Here is a 24,690-nt window from a genome sequence, read left to right on the forward strand (position 1 = left end):
ACATCTATCTTCCCACACACCCCCCACATCCATTCCTCCACCTTGACCAAGTCAGCAACATGCTCTGTGGGAGTCTGTGGTGTGTGTATGGGTGTGTGTAAGTATGAGTACATAAATGTATACAAATGTATGTGTGTGTGTGTGTGTGCGTGTGTGCGTGCATGTGTGTGTGCATAAGTACCACAGACCCCAGGGAAGCAGGAGAGAAGTAAACTCAGGTACCAAGTGCCTGGAGAACCACAAAGAGTTTAAGATAAACAGACTAGCAGCAGGTAAGGAGCCTACCTCTCCTGGTCTCTCAGAACAATGGACAGATCATCCAAAATGACATGCACATGTAGGGCAGACAATCAACAGGACTCTCAGAGGTGTTCACAAGCTAATCTCAGGTGGCTGTAAGGAAACCTGCCACCCATGAAGTGAGAGATAATGACCATTTACCTAGACCAGCCCCTAGAACAGGAAAAGCAGGAAAACCAGGGAAGGCTCCATGGGAGGGGGAAATGGCAATATAACACTCCCACAGTTAGTGCAATGGCTGCTCTTCTGAAGTGTCCACGGGGCACAAAGTCAATTTGGCTCCTGGCTTCAGACCAGAGTGAACAGGATGGAGCTGGACAATGAGATAACACAATCAAAGGGGCAGCAAGGCCATCTGGTACGGGGATGTCCTGAGTGTGTGTGTGTCTGTGGACATGAGTGCAGGTGTGAGGGCAAACACGCAGGTTTGTCATGGTGGTCGCAGTGAGGCTGCCCATTACCTGAGGGACAAGACTGGGATAAGGGAAATGTCATAAGGCTACAGCAGCAGAAAATGGCTCCTGATGGCCAGGCATTAGGCCTGCAAGATTTCTGCAATGATTGCCTGTCCCATCCTAGTATTCTTGTATCCTAGAGTAACAAAGTCAGTGGCAAGGAGCTCACCAAGGGGTAGAGAAAATGGCAAGTAATTCCTCAAGCCACTAATGCCCTTACTCTTATATTGTCTTTTCTTTGATTCTTTAACTTCCTTTATAGAATTTTAGTTCCATTTCATAAAGAGAAAGGTCTGGTATGTCAATGATAGCAAAGGTCTGGACACGGGCAGATCAGGCCTTCCTCTAGTGTTCTTGGCCAGTCACCTGAAATCTGAGCCTACATAACCTCATCTAGAAGGTAGAAATAGCAAGCCCACACAGGCTCATCACAGGAGGAGACAGCATGGAAATTGTCTGATGCATAGAAGGAACTCAAACAATAAGACACTGTCCTCATGATCATGATAATCATCATCAGCATCATCCTTATAGGTTAAAGCTTGGACCCCCATCAGCCTGGTAAATTAGAAAGACTGTTAGCCTGGGTCACAGTCTTGGCCCGGTTACTGACTCACTACTGATTTGTAAATATGGAAGATGAGCCCAGATGGTCCTTCAGGTCTTCTGCTTTAACATCCTCAAAGTGTATGATGTAGACCAGTGGGTCTCAGAGTATGTTCCCTGGACCAGCAGTATCAGCATCACTGGAGAACTTAATAAGAAATGTAAATTCTCAGGCTTCATGTCAGATCCACTGAATAAGAGACTCTGGGAGTGGAGCTCAACCATCTAATAATCTCTCTAGGTGGTGCTGATGTGTGCTCAAGTTGAGAGATCCAACAATACAGACCTTTGTGTCCATTAATTTCTGACCCTCTCTTGAGAGCAGGTCTAGAAAGGGGGAGGGTATTAATGGCTCTAGGGTCTCGGGTTGGGGCACTAAATGGAGGAGCAGAAGTCATGGAGTTGAGAGACCAAGACTATTGAAAATAAACACTAAAGGAAAGTTACGTTTTACATCTTCTTCCTGCAAAGTGCTCTACTTGGGTCTTTCTCATACATTCTCTTCTTAGAAAGTTCAGAATAAACTTCTACAGCACAGACTGTGTCAATTTCCCAAGAGGATCAAGGCTCAAAAAGGACTATGCCCAAGACCACAGAGTCAGCTATTGACAGAGATTGAATGTCTCTCCAGGTCTCCTGGACTGCAACTGGCCTTCCACTCTCCCATATCAAAAGTTCAACATCTAAGTAGCCCCAAAGAGTCACACAGAGCCCCCTGAGGAGCTGTCTCTGGTATCACACTGATTTTTTTTTTCTCTTCTGCTACCAAATTCTTGCCAAGCTTTTGTTAATGATGTTCAGCCTCCAGCACCTGACTCTATGGAGGCTTTATGGTTGTATTCCCTTTTTGCACCTCTAACACTTTGGGACAGACAGTCTTATTTAGTGAATCAAGTATTGTCTTAGTGGAAGGAGGTTTCTCACATCTCCAAGGGAGATGGAGCTGGTTCAGTGCAAAGGAAAGATAAAAGTCCTAACTTGGAAGAATCAATGGCTTCTTCCTCAAAGTCTAAAACTGCACACCATCAGCAAAACCAGGGGCCATAAACAACCTTCCCAGCAGGGCAAAGGGACACATTGATTTTCAATGATTTGTCAAAACTTTAAATTGTCCAAAGACCATGACAAACAACAATCTAATCTGAGTTCTTCCATGGGAAAGATTAAGAATGATCTAAAAGAAAGAGTAAATTGGTTTGCTTAGATACAAAATAGATTACAAAGAGAAAATACAGAATGAAAAATGTTATCCTGGGGAAGGGAAACAACTTAAGAATATATGAATTCAGGCAGCAGAGAGGACAGGCATCCATGTGGTCAAACATTCTCTGAAGAAGCATAGGGATAGGGCCATGCAGCTACTCCCTGCGCATGCATGAGTGCGTGTGTTCACACACATACACACCCACACAAAGGAACATAAGCCCCATGGCCATGCGTGTCCTATTCATTGCCCTAGCATGATGTCTGGTATACAGTTGGTGCTGAATAAATATGTGTAAAGTGACTAATGAAGAACTGAAGGCATGAATGCAATGATATGGGGAAGCCTGGGGTCTTGAATCAAAGCAAGCTGGGCTGGATATGTCCTGAACGCCCCTCCAGATTTCTCCTTCACCCTTATCCATCCCGTTCTCTCCTCCACAGGCTGACCTTCCTGGACAAAGGCAGGAATGCCTATCAAAAGGCATCCCTGAGCGTCTGGCTAAGAGTCACTTTCTAAGATCCAGGTCTAAATCAAATATTAATACTAATAAAGCAACAATCATAACAATAAGCACCACTTGTTCAAGTGCACGTTCTCAAACTTAAGAGGGCATGAGAATCATCTGGAGGGAATGTTAGAATACAGACAACTAGTCTCCACCCTGCTTCCCTCTCTCAACTTCTGATTTACTGGGTATAAGGAGGACTCAAAGATTTCATTTCTAACATGTCCCAGATGATGCTGACATTGCTGGTCCAAGGACCACACCTGGAGAATGACAGTGTTAAAAGACACCCTACAAGGCACTGCGCCAAACCCCTACATCACCTCTAATCTTTATGATAACTCTGGGAAGACCCAGGAGTATTAATCTTGTATTTCAGAGGAGGTAACTTTGTCCGGGAATTATCTTGCGAAGGTCTCGCCTCTGGCACAAAAGGGATGTAAGAACCAAACCCGGTTCTTGTTAACTCAAACCCCTCACTCTCCTTGCCTCATTCATGCTGCTTTAACTGAGCACTTGACTTCTTGGAGACAAAGTTCAAACGAGACCCATGAAACCACACCCTGAGGCCAAGTTGACTTTGACATCTGCGGCCACTTCCCCCCTCTCTGTTTCTTTAGCCATAAAAGGTTGTTGGGAACTAGCAACTCAGACTGTGCCAGAAGGAGAGGAAAGTAGTAAAATTGTGTGTGATCACAATTAATATTAAAGACTACCCCTGAAACTGTTGGGAGGCCATCTCTGTGGGTTTAATGTTGAAGAGTCTCATTTGCTAACCCCATTTGCGGCTTAAGTATTCCTTTATGGCCTTTGCTGAAATGTCAGCCTTGAGAGAAAAAAACTCACACAATAGTCTGAAAGCACTTTGAGGAGCTACGAAAGAGGTCACATTCTGACCAAAAAGATTGAAATGGAGTCCTATCTCTCACAGAACAAACTCTGAGCTCTACCTGGCAGGATGTACAGCTTTGTAAAGTCAAAGAATCATAAAGATTCACCACCAGAGGGGACTGGCGGGGCCACTGGGTGAATAGGAGCCTGCCACATGGCCCAGGGGGACAACCAGCCCTTACTAGAAAGCACTGTGATCACTTCTCATCGCTTCTCGCATAACTAAGCTGAGGTCTGAGATATGGGCTGTATAGAATGAATCCAAGACCTCTTCCATATGAGGATTCTTCAAATACTAGAGATAGCCAATTTCACAGCTCAGGGTTTTCTTTACCAGGCTCCACACCATTTCTGGTTCCTTTATCTGATTCTTGAGAGGCATGATCTTCAGGGCTTTTACTGCTCTCATTACTGTCCCTGATTTAAGGTCATCTACCCCTCATCACTCTCTCTCTGTCCATCTCTGTGTTTGTGTGTGTATGCTCTCTCTCTCACACACTAAAATTTTAAAATGTCAGGTTCAAAGCCAATCTTAATACCTTTATATTGGAAGGTAAAGAGACGCCTCATTAGAGCTACCCATCCCAGGGGAAACCACTACTTCTACCCAAATAGGTTTTATATTATTGATGATGCTAGGGATGATGTGGTAATAACAGTAGTAACAAAAATGAACTTGTGGATGGTAGAAAGAGTCTGATAATCTCTTGACAAACTGTTTAACCTTTTCTGTGTTTTGCATTCCTCATTTGCAAAATGAAAATATCACAAAACGCCATCAATGGTGAAGACAGAGTACATAAGCACCATGCCACATGGAATAGTTTCTTTATAACTGTTATTTTCTTTCCTCCCTTTCTCCCTTTGTTTCTGCACAAACAACATTATACCAACAGAGCGGAAATAAAAATAAGCTAAACAAAAATTGCCAATGATCTGGCTGATGCAATAAATCAAAATTGTTTTCATTAGCAATCGCTTCTTGATTTGGAATCAAATAACAAAACAATTCAAAATGTAAAAAAAAAACTTAAATCATAAAACCCAGAGCAATAATACTCAGCGGAACAAACAGAATGGAATCAGCCCACATTTACAGCCAGCACGAAGGTGAAGTGCATCAGACCTGGGTACAAAGCAAATTACGGGGCAGAGCAAATCTGAAAAATAAAATCAGATTTAAGGGGAGTGAACATCCTCCCACCCTCTAATGAGGCGCTTGAAAATAATCAAAGTTAGCATGATGGCACAGATATTGGTTTGATTCCAGAGCTTACCCTACCAAATTATTAAAACTGCAAAAGAAAGTAATTGAAGAATTCATAACGAGATTTGCTTGGCAATGCTCAAAACCCAAAGCAAAGTAATTTAATAAGGGAGGCACACTGGGGGCTTTCCTTGATCTTTGGACTGTATTATCCCAAACCAATCATCATCAAACAGAATTAAACAGCAGGGTGTTATGAAGGGACCAACTTAGTCAATTGTATAGGAACCTGCTCCAGGAGACTGGCTAAGTCCCGCTGCCCTCTGTGCCCCTCCTCACCCCCTTCCTGCCCTCTCTGCAACTGGGTACCAGCAATCCTCCTCATTTATGTTGAAGAAAGATGCACAAGCCTACATTTCTGCACACTCTCATTTGTTACTCATCGAACATTTGTTTGATTTAAAAAGGATAAAAGGCTATGGATGTCCATGTGCTTTGGTGCTATGTCTACCTCTGCTCTAGGCCCTGGGAACAGACGAATGAATAAGAGACAGCCCTGACTCTAAGGAGCCTCTGAGTCTAGCGGGGGATATGACAAAGCAGGGCACTAAGGATGGGATGGCATCTGATGAAGGTGTGCTCTAGTATGCACAATGTGATAAGGAAGCCCCTGGCCCTGCCTGGAGGAAGGAGGAGCTGGGGGTGGGGTAGAGGGCTAGGGACTCAGGAAGAGTGAATGCTTCTGCTAAGTCTGGAGGAATAACTAGGAACCAGCCTGCCCAGCCAAGAAAGGAAATGATGTTCCAAGCATCAAGTACCATGGTGGTGTACCAGGGAAGGGAGAGAGACAGGAAGTGCTCGGGTTTCCAGGTGAGTGGAAGGCAGGAGCTAGTTTTACTCTGATCATGCTTCTCCTTCCATTTCTGCAAGATGCCACAGATAATGATACAGGTGCTGGAGTGAGAAAAATACTGAGCTCAAATCCTGGGTCCCAAACTGACTCAAGACTGATTTTCAGGAAGTGCCTTGCCCTCGTCAAACTTTAGTTTTCTCATTAATAAACAGGTTGTGTTGAAGAACAAGTGAGCTAAAGCATGGCAGAAACTTAACACCACACCTGAGTCATCCTAAGTCTCTCTAATGGTAGCCATCATGGTTATATTAATCTCTGGATTAACATTGACCCCAGACCCAATGTTAGGAAGGAAATGCCTGGATAAAGTAAGAAAGGAAACAAAACTCTTTTATTTTATAAATAACATATGTGCAAAATAAGCCTTTGCCTTCATTCTGACCTTACATCAATTCTAACTCAATTTTAGGAGGAAAGTATCAAGCCCACTTTTATATATTAACCAAACTCAGCAATAGTAAATGAGTTAATGTATGAATGAATGAATGCATGAATGAATAAGAAACAAAATACTTCAAATAATAAATTGTTGCAGAAATAACACATCTTGGAAGGGGTTTATATGTGTATCAATCTGATTATTAAATAAAGGTAGATGTCTAAGCATGATCTTAAGTCTAAACAGGATCTTAATTTTCTCAAACCCACCAAAATATATGGATCATTGATGGCAATACCTCATGTGGACCAAGGGTGTGTGTGGGGAGAATGAGTTGAAAAGGAAATGATTTCTTCTTCATTTGACTTCCCAGAGATAATAAAGCAAAATAAAGCAAAAATACATATGTACCTATATAAAAAGAAAGTGGAAAAAATCACAATAGAGAACATGAGAAAAATAGAAAAATACCAATTTGTAAAAAGATTCTTCCTACCAAAGATAAATCCACAAGGATTTGATGGGGAAAAAAAATGTGAAACCTGATTATTCTTTTGATTCCAAATATAAGAATGTAATTCAAAGTTTTACTTTTGGCAATACTCAGCAATATTTTTTTCAAGAGCTTTCAATGTTTATATCCTTTTTTAATAATGTAATTTTACTTTTGAGAATTTGACCTGAAGGGATAAATGTAGTAACTGAAAAAACATTTTACATGAAGGTGTTCATTATAATGCTATTTATATTTGTGAAAAATTAGAAATGGCCCAAATGACAATCAAGAAGAAAATGTTTAAATAAGTTATTTTACATCTATTTGATGAAATATTAATTTGCCACTAAAATACTTTTTATAAAGTTTTATAACAATATTAGAAAAACAGGATAAAATATATTTTCTAAAACATCATAATTACATACAATTTTTGTACAGATTCAAAAAAGACTAGACAGAAATGTACACAAGAATTCCTGGAGCCTTATTTAGGTGATGAGAAAAGTTTGGTTGGTTCTTTTCTGCTTATTTTTAAAAACATTCTAAGCTTTTCTTAATGGTGATATATTACATTTAAATTATAAATGTATATTTATATATAAGATTTCCTCTTAAAGCCTCATTACTTTAAATGTTGGCATGGATTGGAGGATACTTAACTTTAGTGCACTTGGAGTTGGGTTGGGCCACAGAGTTAAAGCAGGTGAATGAAGAAGGCTCAGGTATATTGCATGGCCAAGACAGTTAGGACTAAGGCTGAGACCCCAGAAGGGGGTTCTTTACACAGCAACTGTTCAGCAGGGAAAACACCACTGCCTTCATTCTCCTACAAGGAAACTATACATTCAGTAGAAATAAAAATGCACTTCGTTTACATGCATTTAACTGTCTTTTTTGCCTCTCTGGTTTTCCTTCTTTTTCCGTGTATTTAATTTTCTGCTAACCAATTTTCTCTCACGGTCTCACACTTGTATTGTCAAAACTGAAAAGGAATTGAGGCGTTTGGATTGCAAAATGTGTGTTCACAACAGGACTACCTTAGGAAGCTTTCCTCAACTTCACTAAACAGAATACATCCCTGCTTTCTGTCCCCATAGCCTTTCCCACATTAAATCACAGCCATTTGCTGTCCTCCAGAACTCAATAGGGATACCTTAAAGAAAAAGACTGAAAGTCTCACACTTCATATTTTGAGCTTAATGAAAATGCAATACATAAATACCATGGGATGCAGCTAAAACAGTGAGCAGAGGCAAATTTATAGTTCTAAATGTTTATATTAGGAAAGAAAATGAGCAAAATTCAATGGTCTAAGTCTCAACATCAAGAAGCAAAAAGAAGTAAGAGCAAATTAAAACCAAAGTGAATAGAGGAAAAAAAATTTTTTTAATTAAAAAAATTTTTATTTTAGAGAGAGAGGGAGAGAGCACAAGCAGGGGAGGGGCCGAAGGGGAGTGAGAGAGAATCTTAAGCAGGCTCCACACTCAGCACAGAGCCCAATGTGGGGCTTGATCCTATAACCCTGGGATCATGACCTGAGCCAAAATCAAGAGTCAGACGTTCAACCGACTGAGCCACTCAGGCACCATTAGAAGAAAAAAAAAACTTAAAAAAAATCTGAAGTCAATAAACCATAACAACAGAGAAAATTCAATAAAGTCAAAAGTTGGTGTTTTGAAAGGAAAAACTATGTTTGTGGATTAGAGGAGCCAATATTGTGAAGATATCAATTTTCCTCCAAATGATCTATAGATTCAGTGCCATAGCTATCAAAATCTCAGGCATTTTTGAAGAAATTTGACAAGATGATTCTAAAGTTTAAGTGGAAATGGAAAGGACCTATGAATACTCTTGTAAGAGAAAAGCTTGCAGGACTTATACTACCTGATTTAAGGAGTTATTAGAATTATTATAAAGCTACTGTAATCAAGACATTTTTGTATCAGCATAAGAATAGATATATAGATCAATGGAACAGAATAAAGAATCCAGAAATAGGCCAACAAATATATGGCCAGTTGGTTTTCAGTCAACACATCTATTTGTTAAGTAAACACACACTTTGTTTTTGTCTTTTAAATAAATGCTAGGTCAATGGGACGCATATATGGGGAGGAAAAGTGGACCTGGACCACTTCTTTATTCCACACACAAAAAACTACCTTGAGATGCAACATAAATGTAAAACACAAATATATGACATAAATGTAAAACCTAGAAGAAAACATGCAACTTTAAGGTAGGAAACTTTCTCAGACTAGAAACAAGAAGCATTAAACCATGAAACAAAAAGCCCTGCTCTATGGGGTTTTATCAAAATTTTAAAATTCTATTCCTTGGGGTGCCTGGGTGGCTCAGTCAGTTAAGCATCCAACTCTTGATTTTGGCTCAGGTTATGATCTCATGGTTTGTAAGATAGAGCCCTGCATCAGGCTCCATGCTGAGCATGGGGACTGCTTGGGATTTTCTCTCTCTCCCTCTCTCTCTCTGCTCCCCTCAAAATAAATAAATAAATAAACATTTTTAAAAAATCCTATTCCTTAAAAAACACCATTAAAAAAATGAATGGGTAAGTTACAGACTGGAACTTGATATTTGATCCTTAGTATTTGATCAAGGACTTACATCTAGAATATATTGAAAACTCATCTAAATCTATAATGAAAAGATGCAGTGCCCAGTAAAAATTGACAAAGACTTGAGCATACACTCCCTGAAAGAAGCTATGTGGATGGCCAATAAGCACGTGAAAGAGTGCCAGATACCATTAGCCACCATAAGAATGCCAATTAAAGGATGGGATACCCTTCACCAAGTCCATATTTTTGCCATAAGCATCTTTGCTATAGATATCTTTGTTGCAAGCATTTCTGCCACATAACTAGTTGGTCATGAGTCACTTTTGCCATAAAAGATAAAAGAATGAAAAAGAAAAGAGGGGCATTAAAAAGCACACAATGAAACATGAAAAAAATAAAATTATTAAACAGATCCCAATTTTCCAAAAACTAGGGTGCATATTTGCAACTGAGCTTTGCATTGTATTGTGAGAGCCTTTTGCACTGTTGTTTGTTCTTGGCATATTGACACATGTCCACTGATAGATGCTCCAAACTTCCATGGAAAATGTGATAGGCCAATGCTGTAATGCATTTGTAACTAAATTTTGTCATTGTTTTAACTGATCTGTCATCATTTTCTAGTGTAGTCTAGTGTGCAATCTGGCTTTACCACTCTCTTATTTCACACTACCAGTAAGTTTTATCACTTTACTTTCTATCAAGTCAACATACAGAGTTGTCATCAGCCTCTATTTTAAGACCACCATCTCTATGTGTTACTGCATAGACCACTTTGAGGGCTAGCTGAGATTTATATAGATCATTATGAGGGCTAGCTAAGATTTATATAATATAAAAATGGAAAAATTTTCAATGGAGAAATGAAAGCGGACTGTCAACTGGTTATCTTATCTTTTATGGCAAAATTGCCTGATGGCCAATTAGTTATTCAGCCAAAATGTTTGCAGTGAAAATTCTTACAGCCAGATGCCTGCAGCAGAACTACCTCAGACCATCCTTCACACCTACTAAATTGTCTACAGTCAAAAAGGCTACAACACTAAATGCTGGTTAGGATGTACAGCCACTGGAGCTTACAAGTATATAAGTCAGGTATTACTAGTGGGAGTAGAAAATAGAATAACCATGTTGGAGGTGGTTAGGCAGTTCCTCACAGAGGTAAACACACATCTGCTCCATGATCCAGGAATTCTACTCTTTTGTATTTGGTAAAGAAAGATGGAAACATTTCTCTACAAAAATCTCTGTATAAAAACGATCATACAGCCTCATTCCTATTAGCCCCAAATTGGCAATGTATGTCAGCTGAAGGATGAGCAAATACAATGAGGTTTGTTCGTACAATGGAATACTATTCAAAACGAAGAAAGAAAAAGAAGTATCTGGAATTGCACAGTTAAACCTCACTGCTGCTTCACTGCGGAAAGAAACTGAACACAAATACACACATTGTACATTATTCTATTTATGTAAATTACAAGAACAGGTAAATCTAATCTGTGTTACCAGAAAGTTGTGAGTGGTTGCTTCTGGGGGTAGGGAGAAGTATCCAGAAAGTGACACGAGGAAACTTCCCCAGGTGATGGGGAGTTTCTATAGCTTCTTTTGGGTGGTGATTACACAGTTGTATACAATTGTCTAAACCCATGAAACAAACACTTAGCATGTCTGCATTTTACTGTATGTCTTGTTAGAAGACTACATTCTATTTGTCTTTGTATTTTTATTATCTTCTTTTCCTAACATACAGTTTGCTGAGGTCTACTGAATGTCAACCTTATGCTTCCATGACAGACACTTTCTGCTGTATGAATTGGTAAGCTCACAGCTAATCTGGGCAGGCTCTTCTCAGTCTCACAGACAGCTCCGAGAGGTGAATTCGCTCGACCAAAGGCAAGCCACAGATTCAATTAAGTCAAAGTGGAACTTAAATTCACCTCTCCAAACTTCTAGGCAGAAGCTATTCAAACTACATTTCTTGAATGGATGAATAAGTGAATAAATGAATGAATAAAGAGACTACCCAACTTGAAAAACGGATATAGTGCCTTTTGAGCAAGTATAAAAGCTATAGAGATGAATAGTTATCCAGTGTGAGTGTCTCAGAAGGAAGAGGCATAAAGAATCCCTGGCCTACATTGACTCGGAAGCAGAGAAAGAACAAAATACGTGTCTTAGAGTATGCCTATAAGACCCATGGCTGCTGCAGAGAGTGTGTTGTTCCTTTCATTACACAGGGCTACCTAGTTTGTACCAATCCCTTTACCAGGAGTCAGACCTGCATCGAGAGTTCCTTTCATCAACTTGACCAAAACTTCCTGATCACTGCACCTAGCATCTCCCAAATACAAAGGAGTATCATTCCTTAGAAGCTTCTTTCCCCTCCTCAGTAGGAGCTTCCAGCATGCCACGGAACCAGGATGCTTCCTCACTTTGCTCCCTCCAAATGAAGAGCACTGTGGGCCACCAAAGTTCCTTGACCTCCCCTGGAATGCTGCAGTCTTTCTGGAGACCTCAAGAAGGACTTTCCTGTCACAGGGTATGGTCTCAGACCCTGTCCTTTTCTTCCATGGGGTACAGCCCCTGACATTGAGCAGGGAGTATGTGCAATGGGAGCAGCCCTTGTCATAGAGCAGTGAGCAAGGGGAAGGGATAAGATTCAGGTGCTGATGGGTGATACCCAATCTGGTCCAGGGTAAGCATTAGATCAGCATGGAAATAAATAAGATTTGTGGGCCTGTTTTCTTCCTGAATTTGCATTCACACTTTATGACCTCAACGATATTTACTGAGTGGAAAAAACCACCTTCTGTTACAACTGCTGGACTCAAAAGCTACTTCCCTCTGAAAAATACTATCTCTAGCCACAGGGTCTGAAACAAGCTACTTGTCTATCTATTCAAAGAGCTCGATGAGCAGTGAAGATTGACATTTGAACCATAAACACTGTATTCTATTTGACAGTGTTATTAAATATTAGGTCTGATTTATGGAAAGGCTTAATAAATTGACAGTCCAGGTCAGCCCTGGCTCTGCACCGAAATTGGGTTATGCTGGATGTTACTTGATAGTGTTGATCAAACTAAAGGAAAAAAAAATCCACTAACAACATTCAAGTCTGATTTCTTGTGACAAAGTTATTACCATATAAATTTGAACCACTTGTTAGCCCAATTCTGCATCTCAAAATTTCTCTGATTGATATTCTTAGTAGTTTGGAAATCAAAAGATAAATCAAGAGACTTAGAACAATTTTGCTAGGGCTTGGAAGGACAGTAAGGCTTTTAAAAATGAATGTCAGGTAAACGTCTTGTTACTTTAGTGTAAAAGAGGAAGGGAAATAAAAGCATGAGTAAAGAGTATGCAAGGGGAAGAGACACACTGAGATACAGAAATGGGAATGTCACCCCATGGGAAGAGGCAAGGTTGGAGTGAGTCTTGGCTTGGATTGTGCCATGGCTTACTCAGGTCCATGTGACTTTGAGCAAGCCACTTCATCCCTCTGTGAGGGGGATCCCTCAGGTCCCATTTCTACACGATGTAGATAATGATAATCAAGTTCTGTTTATGACGAGAAGAATAGTATACGTAGATCCTCTGGCACAGTGCCTGAAACACAGAGACTGCTCAACAGATTTCCGGGGGAGACTAGGCCAGGCCAAGAGCAGAGCTGGGTCCTGGTGGAGTGAGGGAGAAGTCCCTGGGCCACCAGAGTTAGACCTGAAGAGGACAAGAAAGGACAGTGTGTAGGCAGATGACACACCACTAGATGGTATAGAGATAAGAGGATATATTACTAGATATGCCTACGTGCAACTGGGTGGCCTAGAGCTAGGTGATGTGTTACCGCATGTGCCTATGGGCTGTTAGATGATGGACAGCTAACAGATGGTCTCCTTACTTGCTGTGCTCATGCACTCTCAGATGTTATAGAGCCAGATAATGAGTACCTGGATATGTGTATGTGCTTTTAGATGACATAGACCTAGGGGTGGTATCCCTGGCACACCTGTTACTCTAGACCAGGGGTCCTCAAACCTGTTCTGTAAAGGACCACGTCATATCTATTTTAGGCTTTGGAGATGATATGGTCTCTGTTACAACTACTCAACTCTGTTGAAGTAGTAGGAAAGACACCACAGATAGTTTGTAAATGAAAGAACGTGTCTGTGTCCCAATAAAACTTCATTTACAAAAATAGGCAGTGGGCAAGATTCAGCCCATGGACTGTAATGTTGCTGACATCTGGTCTACTCTTTGCTCAGGTCTGACAGGAGCAGGTGGCTGAGAAAAATGAAGGCAGCTTCTTTCCTCTTGAGGACCAGCAGGGTTGCTTTCCTAAGAGAAGGCTATTAAGGGACAAGCCTGAAAGGGACCCTGGAGTTATTTTCGTTACCCCTCCCATCGAGAAGTCCATGGAGGGTAACCAACTGATGGTACTGATGGCACCAACTACATTTCAGATTTATGTGTCTCTGCTCAGTCAAACAGTAAACAGATGACTCATTTAGGGGCAACCCAGTATTTATTGAGACTCACTGGGTGCCAGGCAGGTCTGTTATAAAAACTGTATGCTGTGGGTTCTTAGTAAATAAATAAAACTTCCTTCCCCTTACAAATTCCTTCCTGTTCTCTTCACCAGGGCCTGGAAAGGGCTGCCCCCTCCTTGTCTGAGTGGCCACCAGCATGAAGGAAAGGGTCACAGAGGTGGGGCAACCATGACATAATCCCTTTCCCTGGTTCTGATACTGTGGAAAAGTAATCACCTCTTGCTAAGCAATTTCCCACCTAAATTGGTTTCAAGTCATTAAAATCTGCAGCATTCCCAAGGAAAAAATAATCGCAGCTCTCTGAGGTTACCCTCCACACCAAGCTCCTTGACTTTAGTAGCAATTAGACGTCACTCCACACCAAGTACTCTCCAGAAATGGAGCCAGAGCCACCAAAGAGTAACTGGAAATTACAAGTGAGGTCATCCTCCCTTTGCTTAAGAAGTTTCTGGCAATGTCCCTTCGGGGCATCCCCTCCTCACCTTTACCAGGCTGCCTGTGCTGCACAGAAGCAGGCTCTCTTTGGCTGGATTTCTCCTTATAGCTCCTGAATTCAGGACATGAACCTCACTTGGGGCATGGTCATCCCCAGCCTGGTCTGCAGCAGGTGGGTGGGATTCACAAGGTTTCCAAAGCTGTAGCCTGGGGTTGGGGGGGGTGGGGCTTGAGGGGCAGCTCCATAGGGGCAAGAGATGGGAAGAGTTTCAGACAAGCATTTAGGCGCAGGAGCCCCCCAAACAGGCACATGAAGAGGACCTGAGAGCAAATCTGAGCTCTCCTTCCAGTAAAAAATGCAGCACACTCCATTTTCTGACAATACCATAAACTTACTTTTATGACACTAGTTATAAAACCCTTAACATTTGTCTAGTGCTGGCAGTTCAGTTTTTTCTTAAAGATCCAAATGCAAGAGAGAGATTTGTGACCCCAAAGCTGGTTTGGGGTTTATAAAATGAAGGTGTCATAAAAGTAACACATCCTATGTACTGGAAAAAGATTAGATTCTGTGCCACGAAGCTATAGGCATTTATAAGGAATCCTTCATTTGCATCTTCCACTACTCACATTTTTTTACATTGTTTTATTCATGAGATAAGACCCTAAATATTACCAGAGGGTGAATGATTTCCAAAGTGCCAGCAATGGGCTAGGGGTAAGTAGGATGACAAGTAACTATTTCCCTGATGACCCATCTCCAGATTTATCACCCTCCAGAGGGCTCTATGGTGGTGTTTGCTGTCTTATGGCACACTGGGAACAATACTAGGCAGGTTTGGAGGCTTGCAGAGACAAAAGGGCCTGACATCTGTGGGAGCCAAACTCTCCCTGGCTTGGTCAGGACTCACTCATTTGGAAGGGAAGGGAGGTGCACAAACTAGGATTAATCACCTGAACCCTTGGGTCAGGACACCCATCCTTTTGTCCAGGAATGACCCCTTTTTTAATTAACTCATTAGTTATTTATTATAATGAGAAATGAAAAAAAAATTTAAAAACCCCGTGAATCTAAAGCTAACGCTGACCTTGACTTGCAATTCAACCATTTGCTTTTCTCCTCCCTGTTGCTCTGCCTCTCCCATCTATATGAACCACTATCATGAATTCTGTATTTTATCATTACTTTCTATGTATGTATGCGTGTGTTTTATACATTTTACATGGGTATTAAGTCGTATGTTGTTTTCTATTCATTGATCCATATGAAACTGCCTTGAACGCTTTTTCTGACTCAATGTTATTCTGCTAAGGTTCATCCATGCTATTACATGAAGCTGTAGTCCATTCATTTCATTGCAGGTCATATTTTTTTTTACCTTGGTAAAGCTCATTTGGATGGTTTCCAGGGTTCTGACTATAAGCAATGCTACCCTGACCTTTCTCACTTCTGAAGTGCATGCAGGAGTTTCCTTTGGGTAGATACACAGGCGTGGTATCACTGGGTCATAGGGTATGTGGATGTTCTCTTTTATAAGAGAATAACAAACTCATTTCCAAAGTGGTTGTACTGGGTACACTCCCACCAGCAATTAACCACCTGTTACTCCCGTCCTCTCCACCACCTCTCATTTTATACAGGTCTAATTGGTGTAAAATGATATACCTTTATGTTCTTGATTTACATATCCTAGACCACTAATGATTTTGAATATCTCCTCCTATAATTACTGGCCATATGCATTCCCTCTTCTGTGAAAGGCCTGTGCAAGTCTTATGCCCATTTTTCTGTTAAACTGTTTGAATTTTTCTTACTTTTATAAAAGTTCTTCCTCTCATCTTGATATTAATCCTACATTGGTGATAACATGTTGTAAATATCCTCTCCCAGTGTGCGACTTGTCTTTTTATTTTCTTTAAAGTGTCTTACGACAAATGGAAGTTTAATAAAGTCAAAAGTAGCCATCTTTTCTAAGAAGTACTTTTTGTAGCACTGTTGCAATGAATCTTCATAAAAATGCTATATGAATGGGAGTATTGGCTGTCTATGAGAGACAAAGAAAGCAGAGAGCGGAAACTCAAAGGCCATTTGGCCCAGGCCTACATTCATAAAAAGCCTTAAGTCAACTTTGTATTCATTACTTCCAAATGAGGTCACCTACAACCACAGAGAGTCACTTATTAGGGATGAAGGAAGACCTGGCAGCTCGAGGTTAGAGTGCCATCCTTTGTAAATCACTAAAAACAAAGAGATTTTAATAAATCTCGTAAGCATGGGGATAGCATATTTACATTGCAGCCTATTATTTTTGTTAAGGTATCACTTGGTTCAACGTAAACATTCAAAATTTACCATAACATATAATTTTGAAAATTTTACCTTTTAAAAAAATTTTTTTTAAATGTTTTTATTTATTTTTGAAGGAGAGAGAGACAGAGCATAAGTGGAGGAGGAGCAGAGAGAGAGGGAGACAGAGAATCCGAAGCAGGCTCCAGGCTCCGAGCTGTCAGCACAGAGCCCGACGTGGGGCTCGAACTCACAAACCGTGAGATCATGACCTGAGCCGAAGTCAGATGCTTAACTAACTGAGCGACCCAGGCACCCCTGAATATTTTACCTTTCTAAGGAGACCTCCAAAGGGCCTCTCTCAACTCGGAGAGGTTCCAGACAGGAAGAGCAGTGTGCTCCACTTCACATAGTTGGTTAATACAGAGCTGGCATTCACACCCAAGTGTGTCAGGCTTCAGAGCCCAGACGCTTTCTATTGTTTCACGTGGCTAAATGACAAGGAGAAGCCATCATGAGCTAACTGCTCTGTGAGAACAGAAGGGAGAAGAGGAGATGTTGAGGCAGGGTGGAATGCCCGTCTGCTCAGAGGCAGGAGTCCTAGCCACAGGTGCATGTCTTTCTTACACCATTCACTAGGGACCTCCGGGACAGTAGGCATTGCATGTGAGGGTCACTGGATAGCAGGACACTACCACCAGTAGCATCCTTAGAGGACACCTGCCTTCATCCTACCATCTTCCTCCTCACTGACCCCTAGGGGCTTTGCAGCATACAGTGGGTAAATGCCAAACACAGCCTGGAACCCCAGGCATCAGGACCTAACTACGAGTGTGACCCCACATCTCTGATCCTCACCTGTACAATGGGATAACAATGATTAATTCAGGCCATTGTGGGCAATTAAATGAAATAAATGAGCAGAGTCTAACCCACTGCCGAAGAATGATGGTTGCTACTATGTCCTTCTTCTCTCTGGCCCTGGCTTCCTCGCTCCCTGCTCTCTGTCAGTTTCCCCCAGTATGGCCTCCATCCTAGGTTTGCTGTCCTCACCACCATCCCCTAAGAACACCTCTTTTCCATAGCACAGTTCCACAGACAGGCCCAACTGGCCAGCCCTTGCTCTGGGCCTTCTGCCCCTTAGGTGTGGTCTTCCCCTTTCTAACCCCCGGCTGCCCACAGTGTGCTCACCCTCTCCTCAACCTTGTCCCTTCAGTCCATCCACCTCTTAACTGGTCCTCAGCTTCTGCTTTTGCTGAGTGTTCTCGCTTGGGAGAACAGGCTCCTCAGGGCTACCATCCTATGGGCCCATGAGGAAGGAGGTCCATATGTGGGGGCTTACTCTGCCTGCTCTTCACTGACCCTTTGGAAACTTAGAATATACTTAATGAGCAGCCCCTCTGCTTCTGTTGCCAAGAATGGGCATCTACCTAAAGAATGTGTGCATCTCCTATGGACACTCAGATGCCTGTGAGAAATTTCTATCAAACTGGCTGAAGATGAATCACCCTGTAGATGACAGGGCTACTCAAAGGAGTTGCTCTGAGAAGGTGTCTCCTACCTTGGAGACGATGGTGCCCACAGCCAGTCATAGCACACATGTGGCTAGGTGGCCAGCTCTCACCTACCTTCCTGATGCCTTCTGAAGGACTGGACACACAGTTGTCAGCCCCTCCGTTCTTGCTGATGGTCCTCCAGAGTTCAGCAAATGTGCTGTCTTGTTCCAGGGGGTTGGTGCCCTTGGCTCGGAAGTACTCATACACAGCAGAATCCCGGACGGTACCGTAAGACATATCAACTTGTTTGGAGAGGTCCTGGAATGTCCTGAAATGCAAAAAGGCAGTGAGGCATGTGTACATGTTGCACACTGCAGGGATATAAATGGGCTGTAAAGTCCTCCTGAAGACCGAGACCAGCTGTGGCCCACTATCCACATTCATCACTTCCAACTTCAAATAGCTCGAGTTCCTCAGCCCAGAGCATGACTTATCAGGGCCTAATTCTACCACAGTTATGTTTCTTCAGTGTAGATTAATTCATTAAGGTTATTGAATACCTAAAACCAGGTCCTGTGCTGAGATCAAGGGACAAAAGGATGAATAAGACATCATCCCTGCCCTCAAGGAGCATCTAGTCTAGCCAGAGAAATATATAGACAGACAATCACAATAGAGGAGACAGGGCAACACGGGAGGCTGGATACTAAAGGTCTCCAACTCCAATGTCTACGGCACAGGAAGGAAATACATGTTGGCAACATGGATGATGATGACTAGTCCCTGACACTTAGAACTGGTGTGGGCAGAGGCACACACTCAGGTGGTGCCAGTGAATATGCATGTCCCCTCCAAAACTTGTGGCTCTTCTAGAGTTCCACCCATTGTTGCACTTTGAGCATTACCCCTCAGTTTGCCTTCTAATAAAGAAAGAAAACTGGATTTTTATATGAATTCTCTTGATTTTTAGGTGCTAAGTATTATTGAAAGATGGTGGAGATAAATCAAAGCATTTCCAAGAGCCTTGGGTTTATTGTACATGAAGGAGAAGCAGGTAGTTCAAGTCAGGTGCATGTTGGAGGCGGGGAGTGCATCAGGAAGGCCCACCGGCAGATGTCTGAGATAGGGGTCAAGGAGAGGCTTTCTTGGGGGTAGAAAATAGTCAGACCAGGAAGGACCAATTGGCATGAAGCTCTCACTTGCCTTAAGTGAGCATCACCTGGTTCAGTGTGTTGAGAGAATGCCACAAATAGAATAAACTGGCAAAAAAAAATCCCCAAATGCTTTGTGGTGAGCCAGCCTCTCTCTCCAGGCTCCAACTAAATCACTCTTTATTTATCTTCTGGAAATCTGTTTCTCCTTTGTAACAACAAGGATCATCATCCCCACTTCTTCATGAGTCACCGTTTCCACGAGGAGATCCCATCTTCTCGACCTGATCTACCCAACCCTCCATCTTCTGGTCTCATCTCCAGCTGCTGCCCCTGCCTCCATGCAACTCCACAGCCAATGCTGAAATGAGAAATCCCACACAGTCCCCATCTATGGCACCAGACCATGGTGCTTCCTCAGTCTGGAACCCGTTTATCTCACTCATCCACCAGATATTCTTCTGCAGACACCCTGAAGATCTGGGTGCCTCCCTTGCCCATGTGAAGCCATCACCTCCCTGTGCCATCTCTATACCTTGTACGGTTTCTATGGCTGCATAATATCACTGTGATTTGGGAGAACAGCATCCCAGAGTGAGAGGAAGCAACATCTCTGGAGTCCAACCACCTGCCTTACCTCCTGGCTCCACTAGCACTGATACCACAGGACTGGCAGGTTAGCTAAACTCTCTGTGCCTCAGTTTCCGAAACACTTAAAACAGGGCTAGAAGTAGAGCTTGTGGAAGAGGGCTACTGTTAAGACTAAGTGAAATAATGTGTGTTTAGCTTGTAAAGCAGCTCCTGATGCAAACTGAGTGGCCGGTAACTAGTAGCAATTATTCTGCATGGCAGACTATAGGAATCTGGAGGACTAGAGCTGAGGCAGCCTCCTTTTTACATCCATGGCACTGGATCCAGGGCTGACACCAGTCTTCACAACATGCACACAGAGGAGCCAAAAATGGGTGCTTCTTCCTGCTTTGGAGATGCACTCCATGGAGTTCCTTTAGGCCCTGCTACATGGCCCAGAAACAGAGCTCAGTGTTTGTTTCAATACATTACAGATGAAAGGAAACACAAAATAACAAATTCGATGAAGAAATCTTTCTAATTATTGTTCATTATTTATATCTAATTGAAGCAAGATGTTCCTTTGCTTGAAGGGCCCCAAGGGTTGTAACTCTGTCGTAATTTGCCTGTAATGAAAGGAAGGGGGGATCTTTTTTCCCACGTTTTTTATTTTTCTCATGGTAATACAAACAAACACAAGGCTTTGATGAATGGGAAACATCAAGATGAATTACACAGTTGAGTCTAAATACTGAACTGCTCTAAATTACTGCAGTTTCCATGAGTATGGAATGAATGCGTAACTGCCAAGGAGCTCAGCACTACTGTTCCATCCCCACATTTGAAATGGAGATTTCCTCTCGCCTCTTAGTATTTATTCATGACGGTGCCCCTGGCCAGAGGCTCGGGGATCATCTCTGGATGACAAGTAGGCAGCCCAAATGTTTATGGCTTCATGTCCACTTCTGTCCCAGAAGACCTCACTGCTCCCGCCCCCAAACACCACCTCATTTTGCTGTGCCAGCCTCATGGCTCAGCCCCATGGCCTCCATATATCATCTTTCATAGCCATGAGTCCATGCAGAGGGATCTCTCCTATCTCAGATGCACACACGCTCTTTCAAGGAAAGTTTCCAAGCTCACTAACATGCCCAGCACACAGTAGGTACTTCCACCATACTTCTGTGTAAATAACACTATCAAAACATTCAGAGGTTTAGGCAGGAGGACTCCACTCTTCATACACCAAAGCCGTCATTTCCTTGGGGCACTCATCCTCTCATCAGTTTTGAAAGGGGGAGGAATGAAAGAGTATAGGAGCAATGGGCCAACCAGGCTCCGAGCCAACACTGGCAGTCAGGGAAAGACAGATGTGCACATCAGATAGCACACCCATCTGAACAAGCAAGGGATGCTTAGCTTGGAGAAGGCATCACTAACACACTTAATTTAGCATGTTTCTCAAAGTAGTCTCTTCATCAATGACTTCTAGAAAGTGTCCCTGCACCCTCAACACAGAGAGATGAAGATCTGCCCATCACTGGTGCTATCTCTATAAACCTCAGTCATGCATGCTGACAACTGGTTAGAGTCATTCAAGCAGTTGTCCCACCAACAGCTGCTGAATAGCCACTTGGTAAGGCACCATGGCACACACAGCAAGGAATGAATGGCAGGCATCCTCATGGGGTTCACAGTGAGGGATGGGAGAATGGTCAGAGGAGTAAAACAGTAGTCACTAAACAACATGAGAGGGCTGAAATAGAGCTCTGCATGGGGGACCCTGGAAGCAAAGGGGAGGTGCAGCTGGCTATGGCCAGAGCTAAGGAAAGGCTTCGTAGAAGAGAAAATGTTAACTGAGCCATGAAAGATGGGTAGAGGTAGCTAGATGGAGAATCAAGGGGTAAGGTGTTCCATTAAGACAAGATATGACTGGAGAAGGCCCTGGTGGTCCATCTGGAACACACACCATGGGGCAATTCATATCAGCTAACACAATGCAGTGTTGGAATCATACAGATATGGGTGTGAATCCTGCCTGTGGATACCTTAGCTGTTTGAGGTAGACCAGTAGTTCTCGAAGAATGGTCCTCAGAGTCACAGCATCAGCATCACCCAGGGCCCTTGAAGAAATGCAAGTTCTTGGGCCTACCCCAGTACTACTGAATCAGAAACTTAGGGGTGGTACTCAGCAATCTATATACTTTTGCAGCCCTCCAGGTGAGTGTGGTGCATGTGCAGGTTTCAGAATCACCTACTGAGACCCTAGTTTTATTCACTCATACTTTTCTCACAAATTTGGTGAAGATTAAGGATCACAGACATAGGTCTGGTGCATGGTCAATGTTTAAAAATGGCGGCCCTTCTGTTAGGCTGTCAATAAGCAGTTCAAATGGTCAAAACAGAGAACAGTATAAAAGACTAATCAGGGTTGGGACTGGGATGGTCACACCTGGATGGAAGCAACTGAGGACAGGCAGCTTTTTTAGACTTTTCTAGGTTCATGAGATCGAAGCCTGTCTTGGCATCTGCCCATTTGCCTTCCTAGTAAGAGGCCTGTGGTCGAGTTTCTTGCTTCCATGTTATTGCCAAGGTACATGCAAATGCCTCTTTTTCAGCATCCAATGGGTTGCCTTGTGAACAGTACACATTTTAGGTACCCAGGATGCCTAGAGTGACAACCTGAGGAATTCTGAATCCAGAGTAAGCATGGAGACACCAAAACTCCTTTGGCAGGCCATATGGACCCTTTTTTTTTGTGAACCATGATGGGAACTGCCTAGCAGAGGTTTTTCCCGAGAAATTAGTAAGTGCCTGGATGAGGGAAGCTTCTGGGGTGGGATGTCTTTATTTATTTATTTTTATTGAAGTATAGTTGACGCACAATGTTACATTAGTTTCAGGTGTATGACATAGTGATTCAAAAACCCTATGCATTAGGCTATGCTCACCACAAGTGTAGCTACCACGTGACACCACATGCTTTTATAACACCATTGCCTGTATTATGGAAGGAAGTCGTTAAAAGAATCTTCCCCAGGCTGCCCTGTCTGGGTTTGCATTCACTAATGAAGTGTCACATTGCAAGCATGCACATTCTGCAGCTGACCCTGGCTTCCTGTAGTCTACTGCCTATCTCCTTACTTTTTCATCTTTTAACAACCTGTGGTGTTGGAATCCTTCCATGGCAAGGCTTAGCCTTTCCTCCAAGCCTACTTTTGAGCCTGTATCTTTCACTCAGTTGTGCCCTATGGAAACTGAGTTTGAGACCAATGGGAGATGCTTCTCTATATCTCCTGGCCCGGATGCTAATTTTGGGAGTCTCCCCTAGCTGAAAGCATAGCTGACTCCTACAAACACACCAGACTGCCTTGCAGAAAGCCTTTGCAAACATCCTTTGTCTCTGAGAGCAGTTTCCTCCAAATAAACATGCACACGCACTTTCTGGAAGTCCCACAACATCTCCTTCAGCTGTGGCCAAGGACAGTCTACCCAGCTCGGCACCACCTCCTTCCCCATACCTTTCTCCATAAATCAATCTTACTATTTCCTAGATACGTTTTCATTAACAAAGAGATAAATGTGTTTGCCACATGAAAAAAATCAATAATACAGAATTTATAAATACATCTTTGCATGTTACAGAAATATTTATGTTAGCAATGGAGATAAATACACTTGTAACAGGAGCAGAATCAATATACAGTATATGTAAAACAGATTTTAACAACTGTGGGCTTGCCATAATCACAGTCCTGGTAAATCTAAATCCCAAAGCCCTATTATTCTTCCTTAAAAAAGCAAAGAAAGTAGTGGAGTGACCCAAAGGGCATGGGAGGGTGGGGACGCTCATCCTAATGTGAAGCTGCATGAACTAAAGCCCACAGATGCCTTGACGATCATCCCAGCAGCCTTCTTTTTCTATTGCTTTTGTCTGACTCTACAGGAGATGACGCTACCTGAGTCATTTGGGATGGCCTGGCTGGGTTTCCACAGGCTGCTTGCAGGACCAGTGCTCTCAACTCTCCACCATTTCTCTGCCCCTCCTCAGTCTCTTCACCAGGGCTTCCCCCTGTGCCTCCAGTCACTCTGGTTCCTCTCTCATGCAGTGTTCTCCTACCCGAGGCTTTGCCACCTTTCCTGGTCTCTCCTCCCCCACACCTGGGGCTGTTAAGGTGGACAGGACCTCGGAAGAAGGCTGACATACTCTGAGATGCCTCTCAACCTTGGGCTCTGAAAGGCTTCACAGGTGTCTTCATGTTTCCATTGATTCATCCCAAAACACCTTTTCTAAGCATCTGCTTGTGTCAAGCACTGCTCTAGGTGAGGGATACAGCATGAACGACACCAAGTTCCTGCTTCTGGGGCATTATGTGGTAGAGGTAGGGAGACAGAAACAAACATATAAACAACAACAAAAACAGATGGAATGCCAGGGTCAGCACGCTTTCTGGAAAGGGACAAATTTTACATATGTGGGCAATAAGGGCCACATACCAATCTGTCACATATCCCTTGGTTTTGTGTGTGTGTGTGTGTGTGTGTGTGTGTGTGTGTGTGTGTGTGTGTTTTAGGACACTTTAAAAATGTTTCAAAAAAGAAAAACAGTGTTAGTTTGCAGGCTGCTGATGTGGCCTGTGGGGGCATAGTCAGCAGA

The 24,690-nt window shown here is 42.6% G+C and overlaps 1 protein-coding gene across 4 annotated transcripts in view; it reads right to left on the reverse strand.

Moving 5' to 3' along the window:
- Nucleotides 1–24,690, reverse strand: part of GRID1 (glutamate ionotropic receptor delta type subunit 1) — a 698,930-nt gene that overhangs the window by 24,357 nt on the left and 649,883 nt on the right. For all 4 annotated transcript variants that reach the window (XM_045040238.1, XM_023240627.2, XM_045040236.1 and 1 more), the window contains one exon: nt 18,445–18,640. In XM_045040238.1, the coding sequence (XP_044896173.1) occupies nt 18,445–18,640 (196 nt within the window). The remainder of the gene's footprint in view (nt 1–18,444; nt 18,641–24,690) is intronic.

This window comes from Felis catus, chromosome D2, assembly GCF_018350175.1.
Source record: "Felis catus isolate Fca126 chromosome D2, F.catus_Fca126_mat1.0, whole genome shotgun sequence".
Classification (NCBI taxonomy): domain Eukaryota; kingdom Metazoa; phylum Chordata; class Mammalia; order Carnivora; family Felidae; genus Felis; species Felis catus.